Source organism: Cebus imitator, unplaced genomic scaffold (assembly GCF_001604975.1).
Source record: "Cebus imitator isolate Cc_AM_T3 unplaced genomic scaffold, Cebus_imitator-1.0 Scaffold258, whole genome shotgun sequence".
Classification (NCBI taxonomy): Eukaryota; Metazoa; Chordata; class Mammalia; order Primates; family Cebidae; genus Cebus; species Cebus imitator.
The window spans coordinates 200,195-223,275 of record NW_016107573.1 but is presented as its reverse complement, the minus strand read 5'-3'; the positions used below and the strand labels follow the sequence as shown (position 1 = coordinate 223,275).

Here is a 23,081-nt window from a genome sequence, read left to right as displayed (position 1 = left end):
GCTGAACATCAAGGGATTAGGGCAACCAGAGCAAAAAAAATGTTTGGCTAGCTCTAGTTCTGAGACACAAGCTGAATTTAACATCCTGGACATGTCCACACCTTAAATTATAGACCCTAGCCCAACAGCAGTATAAATCTTCTTAGTCAACAAAAAAGAATAACTGACTACCTAGATTATCACAGCTACAGATTTTTTTTTTTTTTTTTTTTGAGACAGAATCTCACTCTGTCGCCCAGTCTGGAGTGCAGTGATGCGAACTCAGCTCACTGCAACCTCTGCCTCCCGGGTTCAAGTGATTCTCCTGCCTCAGCCTCCTGAGTAGCTGGGACTACAGGCACGTGCCACCATGCCTGGCTAATTTTTTGTATTTTTAGTAGAGATGGGGTTTCACCACGTCAGCCAGGATGGTCTCGATCTCCTGACCTTGTGATCTGCCTGCCTCCGCCTCCCAAAGTGCTGGGATTACAGGCATGAACCACTGCGTGCAGCCACAGCTACAGAATTTAAACAACAGAAGTGCATTAGAGAATCAATTGTGAATGGTACGGGATGTCCAACTTTCCCTAGTCCTTCTGGTTAAAGCTGCCAACAAGTATAGTTGTTTGTGTTACCAATGAAAAACCAATAATCTTCTGAAAAACCACTAATTAAGTCAAGATCAATCACCAATGTGCTCTCCACATGCACAGGTGTGAATGAGTCCTAGGCCATCTCCTCCCTTTCCCTATTAAGGAAAACAGAACTAATTCATTTAGCCTTAAGTCTCTTTCCTAGTCTCTTCAAGACATGCATCTGGCATCTAAAATAGTCAAAGTAAATCATGCCACCATTGACTTCTGCAGGTCATCTTAGATAAAAGAATCTTGGGAGAGTTGGCTCAGAACATGGAATAAGCAAAGCCATCACTGTCAGGGAGAGCGCAAACACAGTCATCAGCAAACTCGTTCCCTGGGGACTTCACAGCCATGGCCCAGTGCTCTGAAATGTGTGGCTGTGGTGCCCTGGCCAGACTCTGAACTATTCAGAATCTTTGACTCTCACTAGTGAGAATACAATCTCTTATCAAATGAGACACAGTGATGATGACATTTTTGAACACAGATTAACTGTGCCACCCTTTTATTTCCTACCTCATTGTTTGAGCATACAAATGAGAAAAGTACAATTTCAGGTAATTTTGCAAAAAGGAAAGAAACAAAATTTCTATGAAGGGGGCAAATGAACAAAAGAAAAAGGGGAGCTACGATAAAAATATTACAAAAGGGAAAGATTGGTAGCAAATTAAAAGCTATAGGTGAGATCTGATTTTTGGAGATGAGGATTTGCTTTGTTGCCCAGGCTGGAGTGCAGTGGTGCAATCACAGCTCATTCCAACCTCAAACTCCTGGGCTCAAGCGATCCTCCTGCCTCAGCCTCCTGAGTAGCTACATTATAGGTGGGTGCCACCAGGTCCAGCTAGTTAAAAAGAAAAATTTGTAGAGACGGGAGTCTTGACACATTTCCCAGGCTGGTCTTGAACTCCTGGCCTCAAGCAATTCCCCTGCCTTGGCTTGCAAAAGTGCTGGGATTACAGATGTGAGCCACCGTGTATGGCCTGAACAAGATAATTTCAGTGAGACACTTTGTCCACTTATTAGGTTCCCAAGTACCCAAATGATGAGAAACCAGGTACCTAAATTTAACCAAACTTTCCCCCCTCTAATCTATTTAAAGTAATCCCACAACCACTGGTAAGTACGCCTGTGAAGACCATCCATTGGAGCCAGGGGCCTTTAGTCCCACCCACTTTTGCCCAGACCAGCTGCACGACCATACAGGTTACTCAAGTCACTCTGTGCCCTCATCTCTGCATTGGCAGCAAAATGATCATCTAATAACAATTCTCTCCTGGGATACTGTTAGGATTTGGGACAAAGTGTCAAAACACCTGGTACACAGTAGGAATGCAATCATGACACCTGTTTTATGGTAGCCAGCATTCTCCTTCAGTTTGCTTTTCACAGGCATGCCAAATGTACTAACTTTTAGGTCTGTGTATGCATGTGCTAACAGGAAAGCATCCTGGAATGCTGCAGCTCCTGGGCTAAGACTTTTTCAAAATCTCCCCTTAAAATGCTACACATGGCCAGTGAAGACAGATTTTAGTATACCTATGGAAGCTTCAAGTCTGCAAGGTTTACAAATCTTTTCTAGAAGGATGAGTTACAAGTAAGAATTAGAGTTAATACCACATAGGTCCATTTTGTTCTAGTAATATAAAGGACATATCTGAAATGGCCCTGGAATTCCCATCACTACACAGAAAGCCATGTAGCAGAACTACTCGAGTGTCTTATGCAGGCAGCCACCCACACTCCAACAGCAGGAAAGCAACAGCCAGCCTGGAGACTGACAAGGAATCAGGAATGATAAGGAAAGGGAATATTAGGGGTTAAAAGAGCCCAACTGAAGGTATAAGAACCTCGATCACTGATAACACTGGAGAAGTGTCCAATTTCCCATACATGCTCTATGTAGTGCAATAAGCCCAAGGCAGATTATTAATACTGTGAGCTCCAACCTAGGGGAGCAGGCTTTGCATCTAAAATGTAAGCTCTTCAGAGGACAGTCACCTTTTAATTCCAGTGTCATCATGTAGCAGCCCCCTAAGATCGCTAGACCACTGACTCTCCAGTCAGATGTGAGAGGCTTCATTCCCCTGCATTATTCAACAAATAAGCGAAGCCAAATGTCAAGCCTGGTGGGCAACTGCTCGGGCATCCTTAGCGCTGGAAGAGTGAACAGGTACCACCCTCACCACTCCAGCTGCAGGGACAGGAAACCCAGAGCCACCTGCTTCAATTCGGTTCTCTGCTAACCCAAAAGACACGGGCCTTCTTCCTCCTCTCCTCCTACCTAAAACAAGCCTATCTCTTTTCCTACAGGGGGCTTAGGCTTTCCTCTTTTCTTCAGTTTCAGAAAGGTTCCTAAACAGAGGGATGTAAGGAAAGTTAACACTCTCTCACCAATCTATAATCTCTACATCTCATAAAAATCTACAAGTGGGCACGTGAGGACTGACGCGCCACTAGTATGTGTGCATCCGCATGCTCTGCTGAGGAATATTTCTGTGAGGCTGCACAGCCTCGCTTGGCAAAGGCAAGGTTTTCCTCCTGGCAAGCGAGGGTCAGAGGCCTGGCTTGGAGGAGCCGCTTATTGTGAGCCCGCCTGGGGCAGGCAGCAGCGAGTGCTGGGAGGGGAAAGGTTCCCTTTGAAGCACATGGCGCTAAGAGCTTCCCAGTGACCATGGAAACAGGCGCAGTGGGTTCCCAGCCTGAGAACCAGGGAGAGCAGCCGTGATTCAAACACAAAACACACACGAGGTCTGAAAAGCGGAGACAAGAGGGGCCAGAGTGAGGGGCAGGCAGTCCCTGGCTGGCAGGAACTGAGCGGCTCCCTGGTAGGAAAATCCGGCCAATGAAGCCGAGCAGGTTCACGGGGTTTCCTTTTCATTCCCGAAGCTTTCTTCTTGCTCTGTCCCTGCCCCTCGGGTCCTATTCAGCACCTCATCAGATCAGTAGAGTCGGGCCTTTGGCTGGCCTGCTGGCAGCGGGGACTATAACCGGGCGGGAGGTGATCAAAGGAGCCGCCACTGCAGCCGCCACCCGCCCTCCTCCCTCCTCCGCCCGCCCTCCGCAGGATGAGGCCCTGCCAAGGTGATCCAGGGGAAGCCACTGGGGGAGGGCGAGGAAGAGAGGCAGTTCTCTGATGTCTGCCTTTCTGTTGAAGAGACACAAAGCACAGCTTGAAAGGAGACATGCCACTAGCTGGTCAGAGCTCCTTCCTTCTGAGATGTCTGTTCTTAAACCAGCTGACAGAGGGGCCACCTAGATTGGCGTGCTTGGGGTACACTTGTGATGCCCAGATTCAGAGCCTAAAAAAAATAGTGGCCGGCTGCTTTTGGGTCTTCTTTCATAGTTGTCTGCCTCCCAGCCCTCAAGATAGATGATAAAAGTGTCTTTTGACTGAAAAAGGGTCTCTTGTTATCTGAGGATTCCAATCTAACAGGGGAGAAAAAGCTATCTGGGTTTTTTTTCAGCAAGGAAGAGGAAGCAATATGACTAAAGTCTGTTAAGGAGGAAAGAACCTCCACTTGCTGAAGAGTGTTATTTTCTCTTGGGTCAGACTGAATCAAAGTCAAACAGTGTCCTATCTGGCTCAGGGCCAGGAGCAGCAGAGTAGTGAGCCCACTTCTCAGTCGGGCCTTGCTGCTGACAGCAGGGCAGGCTTCGTCCCTGACCAGCATCTCTTGAGGAAGGCAGTGTTTGGACAAGCCTGTAATTCGAGAAGCCCGTTAGGTACATGATTCTTTTCTTGCCTTTGTTGGGTTGCCAAAATATTTACTTGACTTTTTAGCTCCAAATCTCTGAAACACACCTGGATTGCCCAAAACAGGCAATTTTCTTATTTTCTATTCATAAAAGAGAGCCCAACCTAAGCAAAGACAGAGGGATTGGGGTGTGCAGGGGGCTGATAAGAGATCCAGCTTTATCTAATTCGGTCCCTTCTTTTTTTCGAGACAGGGTCTTGCTCTGTCACCCAGGTTGTAGTAGTATGATCACCACCCACTGCTGCCTCCACCTCCTGGGCACAAGTCTTCCACTTCAGCCTCAAGTAGCCGGGACCACAGGCGTGTACCACCACACCTGGCTAAGTTTTTAGAATTTTGTAGAGACAGTGTCTCACTCTGTTGGCCAGGCTGGTCTCCAACTCTTAGGCTCAAGCAATCCTCCTGCCTCGGCCTCTCAAAGTGCTGGGATTACAGGGATGAGCCTTCAGTCACTTCTTAAGATATGGGTGTACACCAACTTGTCTTTTGTGTGTGTTTGTCGGGGAGGGGGGTAGTGTGGATGGGTGAAAGCAATTTTACAGGCAATCCTTTTGTCAAACAAATGGATTCTATTTTGACCTTTAGGGAGGTCAATTTCCATACCAAGTAAAATTTCTGTGTGGTAGTCAACTCCATTTATTTTTTTAAAAACATAATCATGATATAAAAGCCAATTGCATTAGAGTATCTGCAGAGAAACGGAATATGAGAAAAAAATGGTGTGCTAAAACATCAAACAAAATTTGAACTGTTTCAGATGAATTTCATGTGATAGAAGAGACCCAAAAATAAATGCAATTTTTTTCTTTCCTTTCCTTGGTGCTTCTGGCATTATGGAAAAGAACGTGGGAAACAGTCTCTGGTCTAGTTATTGTGAAGCCACTGCACAACCATCTCCCCCGCCACGTGCGCCTGTCTATCAGCTCCCATTTCTTCCAGGCGCTTCGGAAGCACATGCTTGCCAAGGCTGAGTGGCCTGGAGTCAGACCTTCCAGACAGGCCGTGGTTTATGGGTAGAATTCAACAGAAGGTCCTTGCACTGCCTGCTGCTGTTCTTAGGAACACAGATCCTGGTTAAGGGTGCCCACCTCACAAAGACACCTACACCCTCTTCTGAAAACGAGGGCCTAGCCATCAGTTAGGGCAATTATTTTCAGTCTGGTGCACATCAGCAAACCTTTGAGAGAAAAACTAATTTGGAAACATTTTTTAGATCTTTAACATTCTAAAATGGAACGTTGGAAGTGTTCTCTTTTCAAATGCACTGAAAGCACAGCAGGGGTAGGAAGCTTACTGACAGCTGTCACTTGCCTATATCCTTTCTAGCATTAGGTTTCAAAATGGCACCTCTACCACCTTTATTTTGATAGGCTGTCTTTTACCTTCTCTTACTTAGACTTGATGGAAGATAACTTTAACCCCATAAAAAATTGGGTCCTCCATGAGGCTGGTCAGCAGCAGCATTTACATTCATAAATACTTTCTGGGATTGTAGGAAACAGCGGGCCAGTCTCTTCCAGAACCATCATTAGCTAAAAATGGGAGGAGGTTAAACAGTGGCTCTCCCATCTTTCCACACTTTTAACCAGCCACTCTGCTATTGACCTAGAACTGAAAGAATCCTGATCATTGGCATACATAAGGATCTACCATCTTCTTGCCAATGGATATATAGAGACTTTTGTGGCTCAGACATCCCAGGTGAAATCAAGGGATCTTGCTTTAAGGCAGGTAAGGATAAGGACAAGTGATGAAGAGAGACCAACACTTCTAGACCCTCTAACAACTTAAAAGTTTCTGAAGGGAAAAAGGGAATTAAATCTTTTTAGGAATCTCAGATGGACCTTAAATATATGACCATGTAAAATACTACAGTAAGGACAACTGGCAAATCTCAGTGACAGAATGTGACTTCCAATAGTTTCTTATATATGACACAAAAAGCAAAAGCAACCAAAGAAAAAATAGATAAACCAGACGTCATCAAGATTAAAGACTTTTGGTCAGGTGCAGTGGCTCACGCCTATAATCCCAGCATTTTGGGGGGCCAAGGCTGACAGATAACTTGAGGTCAGGGGTTCGAGAAGAGCCTGGCCAACATGGTGAAACCCCACCTCTACTAAAAAGTACAAAAATTAACCAGGCATGGTGGCACGTGTCTGTAATCCCAGCTACTTGGAAGACTGAGGCAGGAGAATCGCCTGAATCCAGGAGGCAGAGGTTGCAGTGAGCCAAGATCGTGTCATTGCACTCCAACCTGGGCGACAGAGTGAGACTCTTGTCTCAAAAAAAAAAAAGATTAAAAAAAAAATAGTGCTGTAAAGGATATCATCAAGAAAGTGAAAAAGCCCACAGAATGGGAGAAAATACAGTAGATAATGTATCTAATAATGGACTTATGTCTAGAGTATATAAAGAACTCTTATTAAAACTCAATAAACTCGATGATGAAAGGAAAAAAATTTGCCATTTAAAAAATGGGCAAAGCTTTGAGAGGCCAAGGCGGGAGGATCATGAGACCAGGAGTTCGTGACCAACCTGGGCAACATAGCAAGACCCTGTCTCAACAAAAAATAATCTAAAAATAAGCCAGGTGCGGTGGCATGTGCCTAAAGTCCCACAACTCAGGAGGCTGAGATGGGAGAATCTGATCCTAGATGGGAGGCTGATCCTAGGAGGTCCAGGCTGCAGTGAGCTGTGGTTGCATCACTGCACTCCAGCCTGGTAGCATCCCACTCCCACCTTGCTCCTGCTCTTGCCATGTGATACACCAGCTCCCTGTTTGCCTTCTGTGGTAAGTGTAAGCTTCCTGAGGCCCTCACCAGAAGCAGATGCTGGCAACACACTTCCTGTATACCATGCAGAACCATAAGCCAATTCAATCTCTTTTCTTTATAAACTTCCTAGTATCAGCTATTCCTTAAAGCAAATGGACTAACACAGTAACTGAAATAGTAAAATTAAGTTAATGCTATAAATTATAAATTTTAACTATAACTTTACAATTAGATTATAAAAATGTTAATATTTTATCAATCAAAACTCAAAAAATCAGAAATCAAGAAAATAACAATTATGTTTACAAATAGATGAAAAAGGAAGTTTTTAAAGCTAAAACATTTAAAAATTCAACTTCTAAGTCAAGCCAAAGTAACAAAAATACCTTGCATATTTCACATTCTTTTCTCTGAGGTTCTTTTATGAATTGATGTATTTGTGAAAACCTACAGCAACACGTTAATGTGAAATAGTAAAGGCCACATACCTTTATATATACCATAAGAAACAGCCCACGTTCTTCAGGCTGACCAGAATTTTATTTAATCCAACAGTGCGCAGAACAACCGGAATGTGCTGAAACGCTTTTATTATTTTTACAACTAGCAAAAATGATGCAAAATTTAAAGTATTTCAGTATCCCCAAAGGAATTGTTTAGACTGTCTCAAAGTTAATACTCAGTACATAAAAGCATTAGTCAGACCCCAGAGCCTGATGTTTGATTTGGAAAAAATGTTACAAAAGCAGCATGGTCCCCTGTACCTTTTATCAAATAAAATATGGTGCTTTTGGAAGCACAAAGGACAGAAGAAAAGCAATTACACTTCTCTGCAGTCTGAGAAGATCTTGTGACCAAGAATCATAGACAAGCTCTCTCTGCTGTCCCCATTCCTTCTGTCTCTGCACTCAGTGAGAATTTATGTCACTGAGGCTAGGGGTGTGGTACTCTCCTGCACAGGTGCTATACAAGTACACTGAGAGGGAGGGGGAGCTCCAGAAATGTCTAGGTTTTCCAGGAGCTTGGTAGACAGAAAACCAATCATGTGCAGTCACTGTCACAGTAGCTCCAGCAGCCTCAAATGCACTTGAGTGACTGCCCACTGTTGTGGTTGGCATAACGTATATGCATGGCCAGGTGTATACGAGGCCCCTCTATTGGAGAACGAAAGCAGATGGGACTTTTGGGCTTGTCTCCAGGAATGAGAGATTCTGGCCAACCGACCTGGTACTGACACTTCCTCTATCCTTCAAAATGGCATCTCAAAAGTAGACAAGTTCTCTAGCTTTTTTTGAGAGTCAGGAGTCTTGCTCTATCACCCAGGCTAGAGTACAGTGGTACAATCATAGCTCACTGCAGCCTCGAACTCCCGGCCTCAAGCGATCCTCTCACCTCAGCCTCCCAAGTAGCTAGTGGCATGTGCCACCATGCCTGGCTAATTTGTTTTCAGTAGCTTTCTTTTGAGACAGAGTCTTGTTCTTGCTGCAGTGCAGTGGCACGATCTTGGCTCACTGCAACCTCTGCCTCCTGGGTTCAAGCAATTCTCCTGCCTCAGCCTTCCGAGTAGCTGGGATTACAGGTACCCAGCATCACGCCTGGCTAATTTTTCTTTGTATTTTTATTAGAGATGAGGTTTCACCATGTTGGCCAGGGTGGTCTCAAACTCCTGACCTCAAGTGATCAGCCCGCCTTGGCCTCCCAAAGTGCTGGGATTACAGGCATGAGCCACCACACCGAGCATCAATGCTATTTTTGATGGGCTTTTCAGCTGACCAGTCATACCATCTCTAGTTTTCTGGTTTAGCCTCATTTGTGACCCTTGTTGTATCAAAAGCCTGGTTCAATGGATGGGGACAGTGGCAGGGAGGGAGGAGTGTTTAGAGCTAGGCTTTCCCCAGTCCTGGGAAGTGGCCAGCCGCCTGTGCTCCTTAGCTTGGCAGACACGTTATTTGTTCTGTTTACTCATTCTATCTTCAAAACTCTCCTAAGCCTCCCAAAGGATCTGAAATAATGGTTTCAGTTAGCCTTTTATAGCTAAAAATGTCTCTGATCTAATTTTTTAAAAAAGTATTGTACTTAATATAGCCTTTTAACCAAGGAGTTCATGGAAGATTTAGGTGTAAATGAAAAGCATCAAATTAAAATTTTGTGACTTTCAAATCATACACATGACCTTAGAAGAAAACTGGTATTCCCTGAGTTTTTCCATTTATATCACGCCAATCTTTTCTTTCTGATCTGATTTCCTTTACTAAGTTTCTTGCTTGTATCTGTTTTTAATCAAATGTAGGTGACAGATACCCAAGTGCTCCTTAAAATAAATATGAAGAGCTTTCCAAACTTGCTCCTCAACAAGAAACCCACCTTGCTCACCTTAGAAAAGGGGACTTCCGTCTGCTTCGTAGGAGTCTGTTTAGAAATTGATAGTGATGTTTGTTGAATATTCACATATTCCAAGAACTTCACATACTTTTTTTTTTTAAGATCCAGGGTCTCACTCTCAGTCATGCGATTGTAGCTTACTACAGCCTTAAACTCCTGGGCTCAAATGATCCCCTCATCTCAACCTTCTGAGTAGCTGAGACTACAGGTATGTGCCACCATATCCGGGTAATTTTTTTTGTTTTTTGTAGAAATGAGGTCTCACTTGTTGCCCAGGCTGATCTGGAACTCCTGGCTTCAAGCAATCCTCTTGCCTTCCAAAGTGCTGGGATTATACGCGTGAGCCACTGCACTAAGCCACATGATTCTTCTTTTAATTATCAGAATTCTCTTTACAGAGGTGGGTATGGAGAAACAAAGACAGAGAGAGGATAACTGGCCCAAAATAACCCAGCTCCTACTGAAAAGAACTATCACTTGCACCACGGCTGTTGGGCTTTAACATCTAGGCTCTTCTCACTCCTCAGATGGAAAGACGAATGTGCCAGAGCACCAATTCCCAACGGAACCACAGCACAATGGCTACCAGGAACGTGTTGTTCATGGCAGGCAATGGGGCAGAGAAAAGAATGAAGGAAGAAGGGGAATTCCACTAGATACCAGTATGCACCCCCACTCCCACCCCCATCTCTAACATTTTTGAAGACCAAAAATGTTTCCAGATATTGCCAAATGTCCCCTGGGGTGAAAACTGCCCGCATTTGGAAACAATGTGATAAGAGGACCAGGGAAGTATGATACAGGTCAGTCCCAAATAGCTGCAGAGTGCTTCCAGGGATGCCATGGCAATAAGCAATAGTCACGGTACCCTGTGCTCAGGTACGTGACAAATACCTACTTGTTTCACTGACCAAAGAAGGCCAATGCCTATGATGTGGAAAAGCTGCCTCTGGGTCCATGGGATTAGCCTCTTTTCCCCCTTCTCATAGCAAATCAGACCCAAGGATTCCAACCCAGCTGTCCCCCTTGAGTTGAGAGTCTCACCACACAGGAGTGCTAAGCTGGACTTGGGTTAAAGCCCAGGGCACTCAGGTAACCCAGGAAATACATATCTGTGACCAAAACCTCAAATGAGAATGGCATGCAGAAGGAAATGGCCCCTTAGCCCCCCAATATCTATATGGCTTGTAAACAACTCTGTAGCTTTATCCAAGTTCCTGTCTGAAGTAAAGACCTATCCAGGGTAAGCCCTGTTCTAGGTCAAGGCTGAAGGTTAATATCCCAATGCAAGCAGCAAAGATATTGACATCTTCTTCACTGAAGTTCTTCAAATTCATTGTCTGGTTGTTTGCTATTAAATGTGAAAAACTGCAACCCACTGGTTTTACTCAAATTACTAACACTTCAGAACCAACATTCTTTTGGCTCCCGTACTGCAGAACAGAATAGATCACCTTTACTCCCCGTATTGTCCTCTAGTTTCTGCTCATTTCCACTAATTTTATAAGTTTCTCTACCTCAACCAAGCTCTCTGAGATGATCTCTAGAGTGAGACCATAATGACAGCTCAATGAACTCAGATTACAGGTCTCCTTACACTTCTCAAAAATGATCAAGAACCCCAAGAACTTCGGATTTGGTTATATCTATTGATATTTACCAAATTAGGAATTATAATCTGAGAAATCTTTAAAACACAGAATATGCAAGCATACATTCCATTAGTTGTCAGAGTGATGAAGTCACCACACACAATGATGCCCCTGGAAAACCTCACCATACATTTGTGAGAGAATAAGAGTGAAAAGGGCAAATGCCACTTCAACATTACCTTGAAAACAGGCTGGGAACAGTACCTGATGCCTATAATCCCAGCACTTTGGGAGGCCAAGAAAGATGGCTTGAAGCCAGGAGTTGGAGACTAGCCTGGGCAACATATTAAGACCCTGCCTCGAAAAAATAAAAATACATGCCGGGCGCGGTGGCTCAAGCATGTAATCCCAGCACTTTGGGAGGCTGAGGCGGGTGGATCACGAGGTCAAGAGATCGAGACCATCCTGGTCAACATGGTGAAACCCCGTCTCTACTAAAACTACAAAAAATTAGCTGGGCATGGTGGCGTGTGCCTGTAATTCCAGCTACTCAGGAGGCTGAGGCAGGAGAATTGCCTGAACCCAGGAGGCGGAGGTTGCGGTGAGCCAGGATCGCGCCATTGCACTCCAGCCTGGGTAACAAGAGCGAAACTCCGTCTCAAAAAAATAAATAAATAAATAAATAAAAATACATTAAATATTACATGAAAACAGTTTTGGCCAGGCACAGTGGCTCATGCCTGCAATCCCAGTACTTTGGGAGGCCAAGGTAGGTAGATTGCTTGAGCCCAGGAGTTTAAGACCAGCCTGGGCAACATGGCAAAACCCCATCTCTACTAAAAGTAGAAAAATTAGCTGGGCATTGTGGCATGTGTCTGTAGTCACAGCTATTCGGGAGGCTGAGGTGGGAGGATCACCTGAGCCTGGGACACAGAGGTTGCAGTGAGCCCAGACAGTGTTGCTGCACTCCAGCCTGGGCGACAGAGTAAGATGCTTTCTCAAAAAAAAAAAAAAAAAAAAAAAAAAAAGAGGTAGTTTTGATCTTGTGGGTCCCCCTGGAAAGGACCTTGAGAATCCCTACCATCTCCTAGTCACACTTTGAGAACTGCTATGCTAGATTAACACCTACACTGTAATTTTATGAGCTTTGACTTTCATCAGAGAACCCAGTGAGACAATGGCCAGAAAACAAAAGCCCAATTCTGAGAGATCTGGCAAAACCTATTATCACCATGCGGTGACTACCCCCTTCCTGGATTCTTCCTGAGTCCTTTTTCCTTTAAGCACCAACTACACTCCATTACTGTGGTACATATCGGGTTCTGGCTACTACTTAGTGAAGAAATTCAAACATCTTTGGATTTCAGTTAGTTTCATTTTCCTGTCCTCCATCCACTTTGCCATGAAGAGAGGATACAAATAAAAGTTTGTCTTCCCTTCCCCAAAATTCTCTATTTTGGGAGTTGTTCTTTGAAAGACATGTAGAAAATTTCCCCAGGGTAGCCTGATGCACAAGGAAGGGTTTGGCCTCTGTCCTCATTGTACCTAGATTACCCATAACATTCCTTGGGAATAATATTCTGTGGGATGCAGGGTTTGCTTTCCCCCAGGATTCGGTAATGTCATCTACTTTTTTCCTGGAGCAACTATGCTCCATCGCTTCAGGAAAAAATTGCTTATTTTTTAAATACCCACTGCCACGAACTTCCATATATTATAAGTAATACCATTGTTTTTTGAACTGTGATAAAATATACATAACATGAAATTTGCCACTGTAATCATTTTAAGTGCACAGTTCAGTGGCATTAAGCATAGTCACGCTGTCATCCAACCATGACCACCACTCATCTCCAAGCCTTTTTCATCTTCTCAAACAGAAGCTTCATGCCCATTAAACAACTCCCCATGCCCATTACCTCACCCCAGAAACCACCATTCTACTTTCTGTCTCTATGGATTTGACTCCTTAAGTAATACCACTTTGACTGATAAAACAACTGAAGGATAATAGAGGAGGGAGAGCAAAAGGAAGAGAAGATAGACAGTAAGAGTCACCACCTTTGTTTAGTGCTTTTGGTTGTGCTAGAAATGTGATGGACATTTGATATACATTATCTCCTTTAGGGACTGTTCCCATCTAAACATGCAGATGGGTTAAGTGACTGCAGGAGCTCACGAAGCTTAGAAATGTTGGGGCTGAGTGTGGTGGCTCACGCCTGTAATCCCAGCATTTTGGGAGGCGGGAGGATCACTTGAGCCTAGGAGCCTATTGCCTGGGTAATATATTGAGACCCTGTCTCTACAAGAAATTTTTAAAACTAGCTAGGAGTAGTGGTACACACCTGTAGTCCCAGCTACTTGGGAGGCTGAAGTGGGAGGATTACTTGAGCCAGGGAGTTTGAGGCTGAAGTGAGCCATGATCGTGCCACTGCACTCCAGCCATGGCAACAGAGCAAGACCCTGTCTCAAAAAAAGGTTAGAACTGGGGTTGAAACCGGGGTTAGTATGATGAATAAACCAAGTCTTAACCCTTACATGCTCCCCCTCCCCAGCCACCTTGAAAAGTCAACCTTCCTTTGACTCTGTTCTCTGTCTTCCAGTCATTTTGGTTACCAGAGTCTGTATTTGTTCTTTGCATAGAAGTTACCAAGACACTGAGAGCTGGATGTGGGTTACTGGGCTGACCATATGGTTCCGTTTTCCTTCCACTCCTCGTACCTTGGTTTTCGCGCTGCTTATCAGAAGAGCCAGGAGTGAAAACCAGCTCTCCTCCCTCTCAACATAGCAGTTTCCCACCTTCCCATGCTGCTGGACATGTTGCTTCTACATTTCACATTTGCCTAAATGTACAAACAGAGAAAGGAGAGACAGCAAACATGAGGAGCCCTCAGCAATTTCACTGGCTTGAGCTCCACCAAAGCATTTAAAAGGATTGGTATCTGGGTCTACTGGGTTCCTCAAAACATCCAGTGGCAAAGGGTAACTTGATCTTTCTCCAACCAGGCTAGATACCACTGCCAAGCAAACATTCCCAGAACACAGATCCTATGACACCTCCCTTCTGTCAGAAGCCTTCAGTGGCTCCCAACTATTTAGAGAATGAAGACCAAACTCTAACTTGAGAGCCCCTTCCTTCCCCAGCAGCTTTCAATGCCCCTTGAAAAATGCCTTGCTCCCTTTTCATCTGCCCTTTTCGGGAGATTCTTTTCCTACCTCATCCTTTCTCCTCCTACCTCTGTCTCACACAGCCCCTGCTCTGTAAAAGCTGCCCAACTCCTCTGGTCCACGTGGACTCACTTTTCACTCACCACAGTTACTCTCTGTGTTCAGGGGAAGAAGAGAATTTGACTCCATGTATTACACATAGATCATGAGTTCCTTCCAACTGAACCCTCTCTGAATGACTCAGGATAGACTGAGGACGGCACCCACGAGCTCAGGATCACATACATGACTTAGTGACTTCAGGGGCCTGCTATGAGGATGGCAGCCCAGCACTGCCCCCCACCAGGTCTCTTCTGGAGAACACATCTTCCTCCTGCTCCCCACCTATGGCAGGGCAGCCCCCGGGGCACAGTTGACTAGCCTAAGGATGAGCCCCTGATCCAAGATGGGCTAATGAATCCCTTTTCTGGAATCTTTCAGACTTAAAACCCAGAGAGTTCAGGCCCAGGGATACTCGGGGGCTGTGTCTCCTGCCAAATGGGCAGTGAGAGAATAAAGCAGATGAATGGGTGGAGAGGAGACTTGAAGAGACTACTAGCATCTAAGCCCTAAAGTCAGCTGCTGTGAAAGGACATCAGTACCCCAGTCATGGGTTCTGTGACATAGCCCAGAATCCTCAGAGCAAATTCATCTTTCTGCTCAACAGAGCTCAGGGTGGGTTTCTATTATGTGAAACTTAACAGTTTTTTGTTTTTTTGTTTTTTTTGGGAGATGGAGTCTCGCTCTGTTGCCCAGGCTGGACTGCAGTCATGCAATATCAGCTCACCACAACCTCCGCCTCCTGGGTTCAAGTGATTCTCCTGCCTCAGCCTGCTGCATAACTGGGACTACAGGCACGTACCACCATGGCTGGCTAATTTTTGTATTTTTAGTAGAGACGGGATTTTACTACGTTGGCCAGGCTGATCTTGAACTCCTAACCTCGTGATCCACCCACCTTGGCCTCTCAAAGTGCTGGGGGCACCCGGCCAGGAACTAACAGTTTTAACCAAGCCTGTGACTACTGAAAGGCATTTGTTTTTTTTGTTTTGTTTTGTTTTGTTTTGTTTTGTTTTGTTTTACAAGAGGCTGGGCAGTGGGTGGGAAGACAGGGTCTCACTCTACAACCCAGGCTGGAATCCTATGGCAAAATCACTGCTCACTGCAGCCTCAAACTCCTCAGCTCAAATGATCCTCCTGTCTCGGCCTCCCAAGTAGATAGTACTACAGGCGCATGTCACCATGCCCAGTTTTTTTTTGTTTTTTTTGCTTTTATTTATTTATTTTTTTGTGGAGAAGAGGTCTCGCTGAACTTCTGGCCTCAAGCAATTCTCCTGCCTCAGCTTCTCAAAGTGTTGAGATTACAGGTGTAAGCCACCGTGACCAGCTGAGCACCCGATTTTTATCTAGAAAAACTGGTGAAGATAAAAGGAGGCAAAGAGAAGAAACCAACATTGATGCAGCAGAAGGGTCTTATTTCAGATCTTGGCTCTTGGGTGTGTGTGTGTGAGCTGTTCAATCTCAGGTGATGCAGAGAACTCTCTAGGACTCAATTTGCTCATGGTAAAATGGAAATCTGGATAGGATCTCAAATTAGCCTTAATAATTAAAGGAGACGCCACAGGTAAAGCTCTCAGCACTTGGCAAACACTCAACACGTGATGGCTGACTTCTGTATGGTCATCCAGCATTTCCCATAAGCCAGGCTCTGATAAGTGCTCCACAAATATCTCACAGACCCCCCCTAACTACACTGACAGAGAAGAAATCACAGAGAATGGAAGTATCCTTTCCAAGGTCAGTCAGCCAAGGTTGGGTCTCTGTGACATGAAATTCCCTTTCTCGTCATTTAGGAAAAATTAAGAAACTTCCCCACATTGTACTCTTAAGCCTTGAGAGCTAGGCCATGCCTGTTGGCCATGCTCTTCTTTTTTGTTTTTGAGAGAGAGGGTCTCTCTGTTGCCCAGGCTGGATGGAACACAGTGGCACACTCTCAGTTCACTGCAGCCTTGACCTCCTGGGCTCAGGCAATCCTCCCACCTCAGCCTCCCAAGTAGCTGAAACCACAAGCATGTGCCACCATGACTGGCTAATTTTTGTGTTTTTTGTAGAGATGGTGTTTCGCCATGTTGCCCAGGTTGGTCTCGAACTCCTGAATTCATTCAATCCACACACCTCAGCCTCCCACAGTGCTAGGATTAGAGGCGTGAGCCACCATGTCCAGCCCATGCTGTTTTCCAAAACTCTCCCTAAGAATCTTCTCTAACATGGATTGGTGGTTGTGAGGCATTTATTCTGCCTCAAGTTACAGAATCAGGGCCAACCAGGCTTTTCTAGAAACACCAGCACCTCTTGTGTTCCCTACCATGAGACTCTCCACCAGTGAAGCTAACCTTCAAAATTCTTAGGAGCTCCATAAGATGCTTAATAAACCCTGATTGAATTAAAGGGCTAAAATGCCTGGGCATAAACGTAGACTCCTGTGCTTTGGGGATGATTTAAGACCCTTACTTTCATTTATGTATGTATGTATTTATGTATTTATTTGAGACAGGGTCTTTCTCTGTCACCCAGCCTAGAGTACAATGGCACAATCACAGCACACTGCAACCTCTGCCTCCCAAGTTCAAATGATCCTCCTGCCTCAGCCCTCCAAGTGGCTGGAACTACAGGAGCATACCACCACTCCCAGCTAATTTTGTATGTTTAGTAGAGACAGGGTTTTGCCATATTAGCCACGCTGGTCTCAAACTCCTGGCCTCAAGTGATCTGCCTGCCACAGCCTCCCAAAGTGCTAGGATTACAAGTGTGAGCCACTGTGCCTGGCCAAGACCTTTACTTAATAGCAAACTCTAAGAAATGTCAATTTTACTATATTTTAACTTCTTAGGACTTAAACTGTCACAGGTAACAGAGTTTGTCTTTCAATGCTGTACCTAGGACTCTCCAAATCAGAATATCAAGGAAAGATTTTAAAGATGATTTAGGAGCTCAAAATATTAGAAGTACAAGGAACCCAGAATAGCCTCTTCACATTAAGTGCAAGAGAGAGGCCCAGAAAGCTGGAGAGATATGCCCATGCCTGGTCTGAGGCAGGGCCTGGCCTGGAGCCCTGGCCTACTGCTCCCCCCGTTGGGGGCTTGCCCTCATCCCAACTCTGCCTCCCTAGCTGATCCTGTCAGTACCTCCTCCCACAGAACTGAAAAGATGAGAAGGAGGGGATCATAAATCATTTTTCTCTCATGAGTTTATAGCGTTCTTTTCTGAGAAGTTCAAAAGCACTCAGTAATAAACTGAGGTGACAAGTTTATGTCTTTTGCTTTTAAAATGAAACTTTATTTGAACTCCTGGAGAGGCATTTACGTGTTTTAATTTAGGACATTCCTTTCTTATTTCAAGGTTTGCCCCGTGGCATTGTCTGTGAGTGGGTGGGTGGGTGCTGGGGAGGGGTTAGCTTGCGTCTAGGCCACCCCTATTCTCCCACAGGCTTTTCCAAATGCCTGGCCCACCTGCAGTGGACAGAGTCCTCCCTTCGTGGGTTTTCATCAAGTTTCAACATCCACAGGAAGGAGCCCCCACCCTCAACCTATCTTGGCTGAACTTTCCACCTATGCCTTTTCTGCCTCTCTCTACTGCCCGCTTCTTGCCATAGCCAAGAGCCAAGACATGGATGGAAAATCATGAAGTCTGCAGGGACTAAGCTGCCCACGGGGATCACTTCGCCTTCCTTTACCCTAGTTTTTTGCTACCAGCCCTTGGGAGCTCAGAAAACAAGAAAACACAGTTGTTGTAGTTAATGAAATTGAGATTGAGAACCACACTTTAAGAAGATGATGAGAGAAAGAGAGCGGGGCAGCAGGAGAGCAAGGCAGCAGGAGAGCAAGAGAGGGAGGAAGAGAGAGACAGAGAGATCTTGATTCATTGTACCTCCCACACTGGACCAGGCTTTAAACAAATGTGAAACCGCCTTTCTTTGGCCCAAGCTTTTGTACTAATGATTTTATTCAGGTGTAAACTCGAAGCCAAATTGCAGTGACTAACCATGTGTAAATGCTACCTGCCACCAGCCTTTCCCAGAGAAACAGTGGGGGTTGCTGCTTGCAAGCAGGTAGAACCACACGCTCAGTTTCTGGGCTTCTGCATTCAATAAATATTTGGTGAATGAATAAACTCGAGAAGCACTTAATGATTCAATATATGCCTAGGGTTTTTTATTCCCCCGGCTTCACGGGCCAGCAGGCCAAATCATACAAAACTCTCCAAGTAAAACCACTCCATGGTTGTTCCAGGCGGAGGAGGAAATAGCTGGGTTCTCTGAGTGACTTCAACGAGTTCCTCCGCTGCTAAACCATGGGAGAACTATAGGGTGACCCTGTGATCCCTGTTCCAACCCAATTATAGATGCAAGAGACACAAAGATGGAGCCCCATCAGACTGGGGCAAAGCAAATGAAACTAAGGAACCGATTCCTGCATAGCAGCACTTAAAGGTACAGGAGAAAATGTTATATTAGGAGTATAATACCTACAAGGAAAGCACTGTTCCTACCCTGTAGATGTAGCTGGCATTTCTCCTAGGAAAACACTAAAATATTCTCAAGGGGGTCATTGCTCTCCTACTACCATTAAGCAACTCTGGCCAATTATTTAAACGATGAAGTATCAGGGCCTGAGCCACCTAAAACACCTCAATTCAACTTTGTGAACTGTAAACCAAACAGCTAATAATTCCTGTGGGGTTATTTTTTCCAACGAAGGGCAGGAGAACTTGACAAGTGATTAGAAGTTATTCAGAAGACAAGAGGGATGCAAAAACCACAAATAGATTAGACCTGTAAGGGTACCTGAGGTCAAAGGTCTTTCAGGAGACACTGGCAGGGGCTACTTCAAGTCTGGGAAAGGCTCCCTCTCTAGCACCCTGCTTCACAACCACCCCTTCTTTCTCCTGGATTTCCCAAGAGAACCTCAAGAGGTCAGGAAACAGGACAGTTTTTTGCCCCAGCTCTCTCCCCACGGTACCTAGAATGGTAGCTTTTGAGAATACAAAAGATATCCAACAAATACCACTATCCTTAGGAGAGACCACCTTTCTCCCAACAAAATCAAAATTCAAATCGCCTTCTCTGAACCTTTCCTTTTTACAAAATGATGCAGTTTAAACAAAATCATCCCATTTAAAACAGGCTGTTACCTGTCATATTTTAAGACTGTTGATGAGTGGCTTTCTAAAGGAAATTTATTTCTATCTTATACTGCAGTCAAGTAATGTGACCCTTTTGGCTAAAAAGTCTTTTTCAGTCCTTCTAAATGGAGTGATGGGAGCCAATGGCAGCAAACGTTTACTGAGGACTTACTCTTGTATGAGGCGTTTGCATCTCTTCTCACCTCCTAACCACCTATGAGGTAAGTTCTAATACAGGACCATAATTGCTGTCTGCCATTCTGAAACCAAAAACAGCTCTAAAACCCAAACATTTTTCCATAACTTATTTGGCAGCAAAACTTAAAGGACCTGAACTCATCTGGAGGCAAAGCGGCCGTGAACTAACACGAGGCTATTTAGATTGTAGTTATCCCATTTAATGTGAAGATCCCTATGGTTTGCTATACAAATAAGAATGTGTTTGGTTACTAAGTGCTTCCCCAGGTCCCTTGAAGGTTACTTAATACAAAATCTATACCCCTTAATGCCTTTCTAAACCCCCCAAATCTCAGAATTCTGAAACATCTGGCCCAGGGTATAAGATAAAGTATCTCTATTATTAACCCATTTCACAGACAAGAGACTGAGACTTCTTGAGGGAAAGCAACTTGCCCAAGGCCACACAGTGGACAAGAGGTAGAGCCCACTCTGAGACTGGCAGTCTCTCTCAGAGTCTGGGCTTATAAACACTGGTGGGCCACTACAAGGTATGTCTCAGTCCCCACCTCACACAACTTCAGCTGGGAAGGAGCACAGTGCCAGCATGGCTTTTCTCCATAATCAGCTATTTAGGAATGCTGAAATGGAAGAGTGGAAGACACCAACCAGAAATGCGGTGAATCCAAGGACCTGGTGCTTACCTTGCCTAGGACAGTCAGGCATGGTTTCGGGTCCAATTCTGGCTGTTCCAGCTTCACCACTCCTACCCAGCCGTATTCATACAAGTCCTCTTCGTCATTGTTATTACACAGGCCCAGTGGGTGCATCTAGGAGATAAAATGGAAAGAAAACTTCAGCAGGCAAGCTACACTTTTGCTTGACTCACACTGTGTATCTCTCAGCTACTACAGCCAAAAGTAACCTCAAAACTTAAAATTTTAAGAGCAGGACAGTTTTTCAACCCAAGGGGAATCCTATTTCAGCACAATGAGCTGAGCACTGGGGAGAACACAGTAGAGCCATTATAAATGTATGTTATGCATGCTTTTTTACTACCTTTTAAGTGATGGTGATCCAAGGTGGAAACTGCCCAATAGGATGGAGGGAAAGAAAACAGCACAATTCCCATATAAATGCCAAACTAAATTGCTGTGAAATACCATAAATTTAACACTAAGTAGCAATTACAGATGAGACTAGCTAGGTTAGTATCCAAGATTGTTTGGCTTCTAGACCTCAACAACATGTCTACATCAACTTATGCAAGAGGATCTGGAAATACATCTCCGACTTTATGCAGAGACCACTAGAAATACAACAGAAATCACCGGTGTAATTAACAGGCTGTTTAAAGGCTACTCCTGGTTACTGGGAAACAGATAAAATTCTTTGAGGTCTTTTCAAAATTTGCAAAGCACAAAATCAAAGATGGGTAGATAGGCAGTGTCAAACTGCTGTGTGTAAAAGTGCAGTCAAACCAGAACAACCCTAAGGTTTGTGCTGACAGTTCTATTATTGAATGGTACCAGGCCCTAGAATCCCTAATGACAGTCTGAGAAGAGGAAATCCTCAGGGATAAACATAACTTATCAAGAAGTTGATAAGCCTAGCACTGTGTGTGCTAAGCTCTTAAATAAGTGGAAGAAATACATCTTTAGATTCACGGCAAGTTAGAAACACAAGAGACCTAAGAATCCACTGTGGGCAGAGTATGGCCCCCAAGATGTCTATGTCCTAATCTCCAGAACCTGTGCATAAATCACCTTACACAGCAAGAGACTTGCTGATGTGATTGAGTTTGAGATAGAGAGGCTCCCTGAATTATCCAGGTTGGCCCAACACGATCATCACAAAGATCCTTATAAGGGAAACAGGGAAGCATGAGAAAGTCGGAGAAGAGATGTGATGACAGAAGCAGAAGCTGATGTGCTTTGAAGATGGAGGAGGGGGCCATTAATCAAGAACTGAGGATGACCCCCAGAAGCTGACAAAGATGAGAAAATGGATTCTCCCCTCAAGCTTCCAGAAAGAATGTAGCCCTGAAGACCCGTTTGGGACTTTTGACCTCCAGAACTGTAAGAGAATAAATTGTGTTGCTTTAAGCCACTAAGTTTGTAGAAACTTGTTATAGCAGCAAATAGGAAACTAATATGTCCACCTTATTCCCTACTTGTTTTACAGATGAGAACAAAAAATTCAGATAAGTACAGGCAGCAAGTGGAATACCTAGAGGTGACCAGGCCCTTGGATTCACAATCCTTCCCGTGCCACTTGTTTACTTTACCCTTCCTTCCTCTGAGAGCTGACTATCCGAAGAGGGAGGACTAAGAGATAAAATCCTCAGGAAAAAAAGTTTCCAGCTCTAAACGCTGTGGTATTCAAGTGCAACATGAGTTTAGTGCAGGCAGCAAGAGTTGCTAGAATGTTGGGGAAGCTTTGTGCAGCTGCTGAGTCTCAAGTGAGCTTCGAAGGCAGAGTTAGACTTATCAAGGCAAAATGAGAGAGGGAGGTCAGTTCCAAGCTTGGCGAGGAGTTGCTAAGAGATGATGTAGAACGGAGAGAACAATGTATCCAGTTTGATGAGTAGGAAAGGTCACTGTCTACACTGAGAAGGAAAGAGAAGGGCTCAAAAACCAGGAGAGAGTCTGGACGCCAAGACAGTATTACAGGTTCTTAGGCAGAAGATGGTGCACTGAAAGACGTTATTTTAGGCAGGCAGGTAACTCTCTTCAGTAGTAGTATTTTTGGACTCCAGAGATAGCAATGAGTGGAGGGCAAAGGGTGCAGGCCAAAGATGAGAGATCCTTGACAATTCAATGAAACAACAGGAAAGGGGTTGCACAAGCTCATAAGTCAGGTGAGAGGTCATCACTGCTGAGCACAAGGTGTTACAAGGGGCAGCCAGCAGCTGTCTTTATAGTGGGTGAGAGATATCCCACCCCTTGGGAATTCCAAGATGTGAGAGGGCCCTGGGATGAGACACTGCCTTGTCCAATTTTGCACGAGCCTTCAGGCTCACAGAGTTTGCCTGAAGGGCCAATGGAGGTTCTGCGGTGCCGTGGGTGGTGCAACCTTTTCCCAGGATGCCCCTGCAGAACTCAGCCCACTCTAGAATGTTCTACAGTTATTCAACAATGAGTAGTCTGAAATGCTGAGACCTCTGACTAGAAAAAGGATGAGCAAGACAGATGAGCCAACTATGTCAACAGCTCAGGCACCTCTGTCCTCCAGGAAAGGGCTCTAGACCCCGCTCACTCCAACATAGTTCAAGCCAGCTTCCTGAAGTCCCAGGTCAAATCATGGTAATGGCAACTAGTATTCCAGGTTATTTTTAACCTGGCCACACAACTTGGAGGATGCCAGATGAATGGCTGCTTTGGGTTACTTATA

At 44.8% G+C, this 23,081-nt stretch overlaps 1 protein-coding gene across 2 annotated transcripts in view; it reads right to left on the bottom strand.

Annotated features, from left to right (window-relative positions):
* Nucleotides 1-23,081, bottom strand: part of ZNRF3 (zinc and ring finger 3) — a 168,517-nt gene that overhangs the window by 45,572 nt on the left and 99,864 nt on the right. For both annotated transcript variants that reach the window (XM_037728177.1, XM_017499465.2), the window contains exon 2: nt 20,393-20,518. In XM_037728177.1, coding sequence (XP_037584105.1) covers nt 20,393-20,518 — 126 coding nt within the window. The remainder of the gene's footprint in view (nt 1-20,392; nt 20,519-23,081) is intronic.